Source organism: Euprymna scolopes, chromosome 19, assembly GCF_053919585.1.
Source record: "Euprymna scolopes isolate OS-2025 chromosome 19, ASM5391958v1, whole genome shotgun sequence".
NCBI lineage: Eukaryota > Metazoa > Mollusca > Cephalopoda > Sepiida > Sepiolidae > Euprymna > Euprymna scolopes.
The window spans coordinates 35331080-35345000 of NC_136500.1; the positions used below are offsets into that span (position 1 = coordinate 35331080).

General features: G+C 32.9%; 2 protein-coding genes across 5 annotated transcripts in view; one reads left to right on the plus strand and one right to left on the minus strand.

Moving 5' to 3' along the window:
• LOC145303515 (regulatory-associated protein of mTOR-like) overlaps positions 1 to 10544 on the minus strand; it is a 161581-nt gene extending 151037 nt beyond the window's left edge. For all 4 annotated transcript variants that reach the window (XM_080144953.1, XM_080144954.1, XM_080144952.1 and 1 more), the window contains exon 1: positions 9892 to 10544. In XM_080144953.1, coding sequence (XP_080001079.1) covers positions 9892 to 10083 — 192 coding nt within the window. In that variant the 5' untranslated portion in view covers positions 10084 to 10544. The remainder of the gene's footprint in view (positions 1 to 9891) is intronic.
• A 17-nt stretch (positions 10545 to 10561) lies between these two features.
• LOC145303516 (suppressor of fused homolog) overlaps positions 10562 to 13921 on the plus strand; it is a 114915-nt gene continuing 111555 nt past the window's right edge. Inside the window, exon 1 of the mRNA XM_080144955.1 lies at positions 10562 to 11183. Coding sequence (XP_080001081.1) covers positions 11017 to 11183 — 167 coding nt within the window. The 5' untranslated portion in view covers positions 10562 to 11016. The remainder of the gene's footprint in view (positions 11184 to 13921) is intronic.

Sequence of the window (13921 nt, forward strand, 5' to 3'; positions counted from 1 at the left end):
AAAACTTAATATGCTTCCCAACAATGACTTAGTTCATAATACAATAGACTACACATGTAGTCTACATTGCAATGCAGAGAACCTACTGTTGATTTTATAAATTATTTTTATATAATGGCTTGAATTAAAGTTAAGATTAGCAATAACACAATTAAACCCAATGTCAGACATTACAGAATATGGTGGAATATCAACAGCAATCATTTCACTTATCAGATAATGGCTCTCTTGTGACCTGTGATCATTAATATCCTAAACTTTCTTTTTGGCCAATATTAATTCTATAGTAGTTAGGTGTTTTGCTGGAGGTACAGTTGCTGCCACTTGTTCCTGGAATGTCTGTCTCTGAATATTCTTATATTCTTTTCTTATTTGCAACTTTTGCTTCTTTTTAATGAACCTGATGATTTAACATATTAGTAATTGTAAACGTTTTTGCTGACTTGCCACCCTTTGATGTGATGGTTTAACATAACTTGCAGGCAGCTGTATTCTTATTCTAGAGATTGACATCAAAATTCTCCCAGCAGAAACTGGTTGCCATAATGGGCAAGAATCCGAAAATGAAGAACAAGACTATGACTGACGAAGAATACTTTATTTTCAGTTCGCGCATAGCCACAATTTACTGTATAATTCCACAACATGGAAACTGAAAGATGAAGTAATAATTTTCTTTGAAAATGATTTAAAGTAAAAAAAAAAAATAATGATAATTCGATAAGAGAAAGGAAGGAAATTTTCCATATGCTTACATCTATTTGCCTTAAATTCAATGCAGTTGTAAGAGTCTACATGTTATAAGCACGGCATGCCTGTTATTTGATAATATGATGTAGAAAATGCATGTCTCTTCGATAAAGTTTTAAAGTTAATTTGTCTTCGTTTACATTATAATTTAATTAATATTAGTATCATTTATGACAAAATTTACTGATGAATCGACATTAGAAAACCTATTAATCAGTAATCGGCCAATTTGCAGTACATTCTTAGTGTTGACTTTGTTCAAAATTGGATTGTCCCTTCTTTAATCATATTTCTTCAATTATCGATTTTTGATACTTGTCGGAGGCATTCCGATACAAAACCTAATCTAAGAACTAGTGGTGGGACGATTAATCGGAATCGGAATCGTTAATCGTAAGAATCGTGTATTTTGGGAGGAATCGGAATCGCATCGTTAAAAAATACCTTAATTTTCCGATTCCTTCATTACGATTCTTTTAGTCTGATGTTGAAAAAAAGAAAAAAATTTCCTGATATTTCTAACCGCAAGAGAGAAATAAAAAGAAACCAAAGAAATTCATTATTAACAGGGCAATGCTTAGTGCCCCTCCCTTACAAGGTTCATTCATTCAGATCTATTGTAATCAAAACTACAAAAGAGTTAACTTGAAAAGAAGTATGCAGGGCTCTACATTGCGAGTAAAAATAAAAAAAACGCTTATCTTTTTGGCGATTGTTTTTTTTTTTACTGACAAATCTTCTAATACTGAATGAAAATGCTTTTTCAACTTATATTTTCTTAAAATAAAACGAGCAAAGTCAAATTATTTAAACAGTAAAAGGTTTAATAGAACAATATACTTTTCTTTTCTTTTTTAAAAGAAGGCTTTTGAAAGAAATATCTCTAAAATGAAATTGATCACGTTGTATTATTTCGCAAAGTTTTGACAGTAGTCGGTTTCTTTTGAAGTTTCAAAAAAATCGACCCCATACCTATCTCTTCCAAACCTAAAGTTATTAAATAACCCCTTCGTTAATTTAAGGGTAATTAATTCAATTCAGTTAAGTTTTTTTTTTAATTTCATTGAAATAAAATCCATTATTTTTTTTTTTTCTCCAGAAAGATAAAACCCTGAATTTGATTATATTAAAAGCAGAATAATATAATCTTTTTTCTAGAATTTTAAATTGAAAATTAAAAGTGTTTTGCGCAGTTTTTTGCCGAACGAAAAAGAAATTAATATATATATTTTTAAAAGGTTTTGTAATCAATTAATTTTTATGTCTAAATAATATTTACGATTAATTAAATAATTTCATTTTAAAAAGTATTTATAAATAGAATTTTACTAAGGATTTATAGTGTAGCAATATTGAACCGCATCAACCATGTGTGAATTGAACACAGTCAACCAAAAAAAAAATTCAAAAGAAAATGCGGGTTTGTATTACTGTACACATAGATTCGAAAAAGTTGTCAAAAAACAAATATATAACAAATAAATGTTATCAAAGGCAAGATAAGTTATTTTTCTACCTAACTGGATATATTTTTCGGGTTTTTATTCAATGTAACATGTTTATTCAGCTCGAAAAGCATACAGTGTTTACCGATGTATTGGAAAATTCAAAATGGCGCCCGACACTCTCTTTAACACGGTAAGTTCAGGAAAAGATGTTATAAATAATAAACTATACAAAATACTGCCAGAAACTCGCTCAATATATGTTACCGTGACATATTTTGACATATGTTCGGTGTTTTTTTAATAGTATTTTGTCTAGTTTATTATTTATAACACCTTTTCCCAAACTTACCATGTTAAAGAGAGTGTCGGGCGCCATTTTGAATTTTCCAATACATCGGTAAACACTGCATGTTTTTCGAGCTGAATAAACATGTTACATTGAATAATAACAAAATAAATTACCCAGTTTGGTAGAAAAGTAACTTATCTTGCCTTTGATAATATTTGTTTGTTATATACTTGTTTTTTGACAACTTTTTCGAATCTATGTGTACAGTAATACAAACCCGAAAATGCATATTTGCATTTCATTATGTAAACTTTTATACATTGGTTTCAAAAATTAAATTCTGTAAGTTTTTTTTGTTAACTACCGGTTGGTACAATTTACCGGCCCATCCCTTTATATTTTTTTCTTTTTGTCTTTTTTAGCGGATTATTTTCAATTAATTATCCAAATAAGTGACTAGCTTTAAAACAAAATTTAATAGTAAATTATTTGTTTACAGATAAACTGAATTTTCTAATATGGCCCAAAGTCCAAAAAAAAGTCTTTTTGAAGATGATGAGTTGAAAGCCATTTGCAAAGTCTGTCAAATTAAAATATCGCGAGGAATAAAACCATCTAACATGACCACAACCAACATGTTAAAACATTTAACTATGAAGCGTTTCAGAGTTCATCGGTAATGAACTCACACACACAAAGTGCCTATATATATATATATATATATATATATACGTAAATTGAATAAAATCACAACCTACATGAATAGAAATTCACTTTTTTGGCGTTAAGCTCTTACAGCTGTTTCGTGAAAGGATGGACAATTACCTCTCGTCCATAGAACTGTAAATCTTCCATCCAGTCACTCCTCAGAGACGCTTACAACTATTCCCAACAAGTTCTTCAATCCGTTGTGAACACGTTTATTTTTATTTATTTATTTATTTTTTTTCAAAAAAACGTGTTCACAACGGATTGAAGAACTTGTTGGGAATAGTTGTAAGCGTCTCTGAGGAGTGACTGGATGGAAGATTTACAGTTCTATGGACGAGAGGTAATTGTCCATCCTTTCACGAAACAGCTGTAAGAGCTTAACGCCAAAAAAGTGAATTTCTATTCATGTAGGTTGTGATTTTATTCAATTTACGTATATATGCTCTGAAAACTCTTTTGAAAATTCATTGAGCTGAGATTATAATTGAGGTGGTATTATAGACAATTATATTCTAAACTTGCGACAGAATTGAATTGTTGATAAAATAAAATAATATATATATATATATATATATATATATATATATATATATATAAAATGAAAATTACAATTGAATTTACCAAAATGTTCCAAGATGGTAAAATTAAAGTAAATTATGAATATTAAAGAATTAATATTTATAAAATTATCTCAGCCAGATATAAAAGCTCGATAAAACCAAATAGGAAATAGAGCTTATAATATGAGCAAACAGTTAATAAAATACGTTAAAAAACACTTTGAAATGAGTTAAAAACATATTTAATCTGAAAAGGAAACACTAGATAAATGGATAGTCCTTAATCCGGAGTTTCGAAGAAATACTCTCCTTCTCATCAGAGGGTAGGAATTAGCAAAATGCGGGATCGGATTTTGCATGCAGAAGTATTTGATGAAACAACAAGTCAAAGATCTTACTTGAAAACAAAATAAGTTAAGCAGGGGGAATATGGTAAAGAAAAAGGTGATTACACATGAATGGATAGTCTGGTGGAAGATAAAAGATCCAGTGACAGTAAAATACAAATGTAAAACTTCAAGAAAGTTAAAAGAATTTCCATTTGTACAAGTAAAATCCAAGGAAATCCCGTAATTGGAAGAAGATGGTCCATAATAATCCAAAGGCAGAAATCCATGGAATAATTCACAAAAATGTGTACAAGGAAAAAAATTATATTAATAAAAGAAAAATAAGATGTGCTTTTCACTCTACTTCCGAGACATAACTATAAATAAAAAATTTTAATTTATCGTTAATAGAGACCAAAATAATCCTGTTATGTACTGAATGCAAAATATTTTACTGTCATTATTTACAGCAAATTAAATTATTTGTAAATATTAAAAAATAATGCAAATTGATGACAAAATAGGTCAATAAAGCTAGTAAAATAAGTTGTTTTTGATTAATTTCCCAACTGTATTTCTTTTAAAATATTTTAAGACAGCAGATTAAACAAGGGAGATAAATCGTGAATCAATGGAGATTTTTTTGGGCACTTATGCACTACTACTGCGAAGGAACCACATTTTTGGTTTTCAGTTTGAAGAGTGCACGGCAATTACAGGAGAGACGAAACCAGACATATTCTTCCTAACCAAAACTGGCATAGGGCCGACCACTTCCCTAGACGAGTTCATAATTAAAGGATACTCTAACTTAACATCTAAATCTGACCCCCCAAGATTGTCATGAGTATGGAATATGTGCCTACATTAAAGATGCCTTTCCGTGTGGTAGGGATATCTCCAGTGAAGACCCTAACTTACCTTATATATGCTTCCAGGTTGCACTTGCTCACACCACTGCATTTATATTTGCCCTCTATTACCCCCACAACAGCGGAGTTACTATCTAAAAGAGCATATCTGAGAAAATTGACCTCATCCTGTCTGCTCATTCTTCGGCAAACATCTTCATTTGTGGTGACTTCAATGTCCACAATGTGGAATGGCTGACCCACTCGAACAAGACAGATGATGAGGGAAGGTTCTGTCATGATTTCTCTATTGCCTATGACCTCACCCAGATTGTTCACGAACCCACCCGTGTACGCGATACTTCCAGTCAGTACACTAGCCTTCTAGACCTTTTTCTCACAACTTCTCCTGAGCTATGTTCATGTTCCGTTCTGTCTCCTCTGAGATCTTCCAACCACTCGGTTGAATCAGTTAAGATAAAAACGAAATGTAATAAGTCTTCAGACGTACCTTTCCACCGTACTGTATATTGATACTCTATGGCTGACTGGGATAGCTTCCATACATTTATATCTGATCTACCTCTGCATTCCATGTTTAAAAAGGATGTATCCTCTATAGTATCAGACCTGACCGAATGGTTAATTGTAGGCATAGACCGATTCATACTATCCAAAAATTCCAACAAAAACCTAACAGTCAGCCATGGTTCTCCCTAGAATGTGCTGCTGCCATCGCGCACAGTAATCACTTTTTCCATAGCTACCAACGTAATAGATGCACTGAGACTAAAGCTGCTTTCAGGACTGCCAATAACGACTGTAAAAGTGTAATAAAAAATGCAAGAGAGCTATATGCTCAGTCTGTTAAATCCAAAGTAGATGAGCAGCGGCTTGATTCCCACCAGTTTTGGCAAATAGCAAACAGGATTTTGAACAGAAGCGTGCGTTCTATCCCAACCATCATCAATGGACCTGAGGTCATCTCATCAGCATCAGACAAGGCCAAACTATTTGCCAAGAACTTTACAGCTAATTCTACCCTATGTGACCAAGGCCATCAACTCCCCTTATTTCCTCCTATAACACACAACACGCTATGCAACATACAAATATCTGTGCATGAGGTCGCTAAGCTAATCAAGAACCTTGATTCCAGTAAAGCAACTAGCCCTGACGGCATTCCAATTATAGTGCTGAAAAAGTTTCAGCCAGAACTTGCTCCCATACTTACAAAAATGTTTAAGCGTTGCCTTAAGGAGAAGGGCTTTCCAACACCCTGGAAAACCTCATCATTATGCCCTGTATTTAAGAATTCAGGTGATAAGTCATCTCCCTCTCAGAACAGACCAATAAGTATCCTGTGTGTCATGAATAAGTTGCTGGAATCCATATTAAATAGAGAAGTAGTCAACCACCTCAGCAGAAATAATCTTCTTAGTGATACACAATATGGTTTCCGCTCTGCAAGATCTACAGCAGATGTGCTAACAGTTATATTTCATAGGATTAGTAAATCTCACAACAAAGGCTTTCTTTCTAGGGCAATTGCTCTTAACATATCAAAGGCCTTCAATAAGGTATGGCATAAGGGCCTACTTCACAAGATTTCCAGCTACGGTTTAACTGGAAATATTTTCTCAATCATTAAATCATTTCTCTCGGATAGGCTCATAAGAGTAGTGGTTGATGGGCAGACATCAGAGACCCACAGTATTAATGCTGGAATCCCTCAGGGGTCCATCCTGAGCCCAACTCTCTTCCTGATCTACATTAATGATCTCCCAAAACACATACTTAAATCATTTGTTGACATCTATGCTGATGACACGACCATCTATGGCAACACATCAAAGGCCGTATATGACAAAGTTCTCTCTGATTCTCTCTCCTCTGATCTTGAGCGCGTGGTACAGTGGGAGCGATGGCTAGTTACTTTTAATGCATCTAAAACCAAGCTCTTATCTTTACATCATCAACGCTCTGATCCCCATCTGGCATGAATTGAAATAGGGGAAGCTCCATGTTTTGATAAGGTTCTGAGTTTGACCTTTACTCCTGATCTGCAATGGAACATGTACATCAAGTCAGTTGCCAAGGTCGCTGAAAAAATGGTAGGATCCTTCTACCACTCCAGAAGATATCTCACTACTGATGCAATTCTCTATCTATATAAAAGCCAAGTACATCCAAGGATGGAGTACTGCTGCCACATCTGGGAAGGAGCTGCTAAAAACAGCCTATCCTGCTTTGACAGAGTACAAAATAGGCTTCATAGCTTAGTGGAGGATGCCTTTTTCTCTTCCCTTCAACCTCTCCCAGAGGAGAGACGTTGCGAGCCTGTCTTTGTTTTATCGTTATTTCCATGACAGATGCCCGTCTGAGTTCCAATCTCTGGTCCCCCCTCCATCGCCAATCTTTCACGATAAACACCCGTCTATCTAAAACGACTGTCAAAAATTTTCCGCACTCTTTATCTGCGCCAAAACCAAAATGTAGATTCCATGAACAAAGCTTCTTTCTTAGAAGTGCACGCCTGTGAAACTCTGTTCCGTTTGCCTGTTTCCCACCTGATTACAACCTGGATGTCTTCAAGTCCAACATAAACAAATACCTGATGAACCGCTCCCTGTACACGTATTAACCCTTATCCCCGAGTGGCTTCCGGGCCTTGATAAGTGGTGACTACCTTGTAAAAACAGCAGGAAAATGCAATTTCAGAACCGAATCGAAAATTTCAATAAATGTCAAACAATAAATGCGTGTTTTGTTTGAGAAAGTTTTTGCTACACACTTATTGAATCAAAATAAATATAACACAAAATAGTGATTTTATTTATTTTTTTGTAATAAAGCTAAAATTCTGAAATTTTCCAATGTGTGCGTGTATTTCTGCTGAGAAAATTTGTGTTACACATTTATTGAATTAAAATAAATTCATGATAGTACCAAATAAAAGGAGCTAAACAAAATAGAGATTTAAAAAGTTTTTTCGCAGTAAAGTCAAAATTGAATGAATGAAAGTTGTCTACCCTCACGTGCACTCTCCAAATCTAAAACCAAAATGTTGCTCCTTCACAGTAGTGCATATTTTTTTTTTTAGAAACATCCTCTCCTCTCCATGTTAAGAACGACTTTCTAAATAAGAGCGTTATAAATTGCTACTTCTGCACTTATTGTACCTATTTACTATGCCTCCCCACGGGACAGAGTTAGACACCAGGGTCGTTTTTTAACGTGGAGAAAAGGTACAAAAATAAAAAATTGTCTCGGTCGTGAAGGCTCCACCGAAAGAGAACAAGAAATGGAAGTGCAGCATCTGAAGAACAGATACTACACTTTGATCTTGCTGAAATAATAACGCCGTTATTATTTCAGCGTGGTACAATAAGTGCAGAGCAATTTAATTAAACAACAGTACTTTAATTAAATTAATTAAAATTCGAATAATTCCCAGATCTCATTTCGTAAATTTATATAAAAATGATTCTTTTAAATAAAAAAGTGCAATCTAATAAGCAAAAATCGAAAATAATCTAAAATAGACTTTCTAAAATAAAAATACGCAAACCGAGTTATGTCCCCTGCAATCTCATTTTTAAAAATCGATCTGTCGCCTTTCTTTGTACAAGCACAAATATTTTGTCGGTAATAAAGATTACCGAGACAGATTATTATTATTATTATTATTATTATTATTATTGGCAGGATTGATATATTTATTATTATTTAAACTGGGCGAGAGCCATTTTAAAACCAAAATATTTATTGTATAAAACTGTATCAAAATATAATTGTTAAGACATTTATTGAAAAGTCTGCGTAAGAAAATATTTTAATAAAACAATTTTGTATTTTTTTTTATTTCCTACTTTATAGTTTTTAAAATACCGATTTGATTTAAAAAAAAAAAAAATGGCGTCTCTATTTTCGGCGATAAACTGTAGAAGTACCTAATTTTATTATTGATCCGATAAATAGTAAATTAGGTGTCAGTGGACTGAAAGGGATAAAAAAAAAAAAATCAACGGTTCGTTTCATTGAGAACTCGATTCATTTCGAGTTTTTACACAACCGTAATTTCACAAACAAGAGTGCGTATTTTACATTGTATTTGAATTCTAATTTCAATAAATAATCGATTTTAGATTAATGGTAAATCAAAATGTGCAAGTCACGAGAAACGCACACACTAAAGCGGTAATATAAAGAGATCCATATAACATTGTTAGACATTGCACAAAAATCCATTTGAAACTTTCGATTTACGAGCGGAAAATTGTGTTAAAAAAAAAAGCTTATGTCGAAAGGGTACGATGCTATGTTTTTATATAGTTTTTTTTTCAAGTTAAGTTTTACGATATCTTTTGTTTACTAAATTGTTAGGTGAAAGTATAGAACGGTTGCAAAATCCTCTATGTTACGAATTGGTTTCCAAATAATAACGTTATTGGTATTTCAATACGGTACCTTTTCTGCATAAGTACAAATTATTCTAAATGCGCAACGTTTCGGCTGATGTAAAAGTCCAAGGTTACAAGTGTGGAAACGTTGCTCGATAGACATGATATTGATAATCGTTTGAATTATGCAAGTAATAAATGTTAAAATAATGTTCGTCTTGAGACTTCTTTCACTGAAAAAGAAACCACGTGCGAGTTATTATGCAAAAAGATCGTTAAAACAGTAAATGGGGTTTAAATACGGTCTGAAAATTGATGAAATTAACAACATTATGAAAAGACTAAACATCAATATTTTAAATAAGGTCCTTTTAAAGGCGAAGACTTTAATAAAAGCTGGTTAAATCTCCAAGTTTATGACAATGAACACAATAAAGAGAAAGCATCGTACGTCCACATTGTGAAGAAAAAAACGGCATCGTTTTGGAGGCTTCTTGTAAAGAAAAAACATATTCAAAAAAGAATGGAAGACATTAAGATGTATACATACCCTTTCTTTCATTCTCCATGTTTGTGTGACAATTTCTGGTGCTTGTATTTTTTCCAAATGTCGACTTTGATTAAAGGCAAGAGAGAGTCGTCGATCGGAGTCTGGGCCTTCTTCTTCCTCCTCATTATAAGCTTCGCTATAACTCTTCGAATCTTCGCTAATCATACTCGTATTCATCCTGATTTCCTTCATCAATAACTTAATATCACCTACACTTACTTATTAAAACCGGTCATTATTTAGGGACCTAAAAACTTGTCTAGCTGGTCTCCGCAATTAGATTCAATGTGTTTTGCTGTAAAACAGTCCGGTAACTTAGAACAATTACTAGCAAAACAACGATGCTCCATTTTGATTCATTATTTTTGCTTGGTGTTGTTATATTTTGTTTTGCTGTTTTTTTTTGTTTTGTTTTTTTTTTTTACGCATTTACCAAAGAGTGAAATTTACTCTCTAACACCAATGCGTTCTTTTAAAGTTCATTCATATTAGCTCAGAATTTTATTCTTCAGCAATCATTTTTGCGAACCAAGAGTCTTATGGTTTATTTTTAGCATTTTTATAACATAAAAAAGAAATTAACATTAACTTTTTCCGTTTAGTTCTTTAACATTAAAAACACACACAACAAATTGGGTGCGAGATTATATAGTAGACACTGATATATCACGTGCATAAACAGTTTCCGGTTAGTGGTTGTACTTGTGGTTCTCGCCGGCTAAAAACAACATCGACTATTAATAATTTATTTGCTAGGGTAAAAAAAAAATGAATTTCTATTTTAATGTACCGGATAACTAAGTTTTATATGTATTTAAAAGTACTGGCAAGTAAAACTTAAAAGAAAGATGTACTATAACACCAGTTGAATTGAGTTAAATTATTTTTAGAATTTACTTTAATTCAAAATTGATTAAAAATTATCCCCCTCCAAAAAAAAAAAAAAAAAAAAAAATACATATATATACATGAAGACACATCTAGAGTGAAAACTATGAAAAATTTAGGATGATGTGCCGGAAGGAATGAAAGTCAAACCTCGACCTCTAGCGGCGTTTTCTCTAAGAGAAATCAACCAGGAGCAGATCACTCTAGTGAAAGCAGGCCAGAGTTTATCGTAAAACAATGGCACAGGTTCGTCCCCCAGATACAGAGAAGGATAATTTGGATGGCGAATTTGATGAAATAAATAGATTTGAACATGCTGGACTGATGGCAATAGACAAGGCATGTAGTCAGCTCTATCCAGACCAACCTTGTCCTTTACAGGCTACAGCGTTTGTGAAATTTTGGTAAGCCGAATGCACACACGTTAACTAGTTTCGAGTTTAGTTGTAGTTGAGATTCGCAGCCACAATCACATCACTTTTTTTCTTTTTAGTCTTCACTAGAGCCTTCATCACTACAGTTATTAAAAATAAATATAAACTGAAACCTTATTTTGTCACATGTGCATTTTGTATGGCTTTGCGAGGGTGCTTAAAAACAAATTGGGCACAAACCGAAAAGTGCTCAACAAACAAATAAATGTTAACAACGGCAAGATCAGTTACTCTTCTACCTACCCGGATAAGTTTTTCGTGTTTACTGTTTTAACTTGTTTTAAATCATTTTTTAAAGTTTGAAACGCAAGTGGTGCTGGAGCGCTCAAATTATAACAAAAACAAAGATGGGTACATGAGGCTGCCACATTTGGAGTGCCAATAATAGTTTAGGAGGAGGTAAAAATTTGAAAATACAACAATACTGATGGAAATCCACCAAATAAATGTCACGCTGATATTTACTTGGCTTTGGTAACATTTATTTGTTATATTTTTCGACGTCGTAATTTTTTTCTCCTTGGTACTTTTGGGTATCCAAAAGATTTCAGTACTTTGACGGAGAAGCCCGAGTTCGTGCCCGCAGTGGCCAAAACAGTTTATGGTTTAAAAATCGCGAAAAAAAAAAAGGGGGGGGGGTTAAAGAGCAGATAATAGCAAGCGCAGAGTTAGTTAAATTACGATTCCCAAAAAAAAAAAGGGGGGTGCATATGCACTTATTGATCCGTGCTGTGCTGAAATAATAACATTATTTAAAGCCATTTTTAACATGGGGAGGGGAGGGTGTTCTGTACATATTCTGTACTTTAACCTTACAATTGAATTAAAAAAAACAAAAAACGGCGGAGTTGTACAACCATCACCCCCATGCGTACTGTACACATAGATTCGAAAAAGTTGTCAAAAAACGAATATATAACAAATAAATGTTATCAAAGGCAAGATAAGTTACTTTTCTACCAAACTGGATATAATTTTCGTGTTTTTATTCAATGTAACATGTTTATTCAGCTCGAAAAACATACAGTGTTTACCGATGTATTGGAAAATTCAAAATGGCGCCCGACTCTTTCTTAAATACGGTAAGTTCGAGAAAAGGTGTTATAAATAATAAACTAGACAAAATACTATTAAAAAACACCGAATATATATCAAGTTATGTCACGGTAACATATTGAGCGAATTTCTAACAGTATTTTGTCTAGTTTATTATTTATAACACCTTTTCTCGAACTTACCGTGTTTAAGAGAGAGTCGGGCGCCATTTTGAATTTTCCAATACATCGGAAAACACTGCATGTTTTTCGAGCTGAATAAACATGTTACATTGAATAAAAACACGAAAATTCTATCCAGTTTGGTAGAAAAGTAACTTATCTTGCCTTTGATAACATTTATTTGTTATATATTTGTTTTTTGACAACTTTTTCGAATCTATATGTACAGTAATACAAACCCAAATTTCATTTTTCTGAAAAAATTACGACGTCGAAAGTATTTATTTTATAAATTTTCTTTTTTTTAATTTGTCTTATTTCATCTTTTTCTTTCATTTTTTTTTTTTTTTTTTTTTTTTTTTTTTGTCTACGTCACCTCTTATAGCACAACTTGGTACACATTCATTTCTCATAAATGCCATCCACATCGCCAATTCACGAGGAAGTTAAAGGGAATCACGACGACACGCTGATCATTATTAGTCATTTATTCATCATCAATCGATCCTAACTGGATTAACGAGTGAAAAAAATGAGGGAAGAGAAATCGTATCCACGTTTCTCTCGCGTCTATCATCATCAGCATCAACAAATCAATTACAATGAATCATTACGGTTTTTTGTTATACAAAATACGTGCACTTGCATAAATACGGAATACAACTGTGTTTGTGTGTTATACAGGAGTTTATATCTTTTTTTTTTTTTTTTTTTGCAGCCAAGGAACAGGGTTCATTTTTTTTTTTTTTTAATCCATCAGTGTGGTGAGGCAAGTAAAATAATCTTGGGAATAATGTGCTAGCTTTTTCAACAGGTTATTTTAAGGTGTACATAAAGCGATAGCTTTTTTCTTTCTTTTCCTACATTCATAATGATCGGTTAATTAGTTTAGGAGTTAATTCTGTACAAAGAAATACACATACTTTATTGAAGACATACCAGATGTTTACTTCTTTCTATTACTACATTGTATTTTCCAAAATATCAATAGTTTCACTAGCTTTCTTTCCTTTTTTTTTTAAATCAGAAATCCATTAATACAATTCCACTGGGTTTTTTTATTCCCTCTCATTTGATTAAAATCTGTTTTATAAAAACTAAATCTTTTATTTGTTTTATTATTTTATTTTTCCTCAAGGCATTTCTTGGATGATAATCTGCTAGTGTTAATGCTTCTCGCCATGTCAATATGTGATTGCTTGAACTGATTAGTTAACTGATTGAACAGATCCAAACCAAATATACTTTGTTCAGCTCGCAGTTTTAACAAAAGAAACACCTGCATAGGATGAGGATAGTGGTCCAATTATTGTAGATTCAAAGTGATTAACTAAAGAGAAACAGTAATCCTTCTTTGTCTCTAGGTTATTAGATTGGACTTTTTCTATTCAATCTCTTTTTGTTTTTGATGGCAGTCACAAAATCTTGAAAAACAACATAGGAGATGGTGACTACTGCTGCTGCTCAAAACTAGTAGAAATAGAAAGAGGA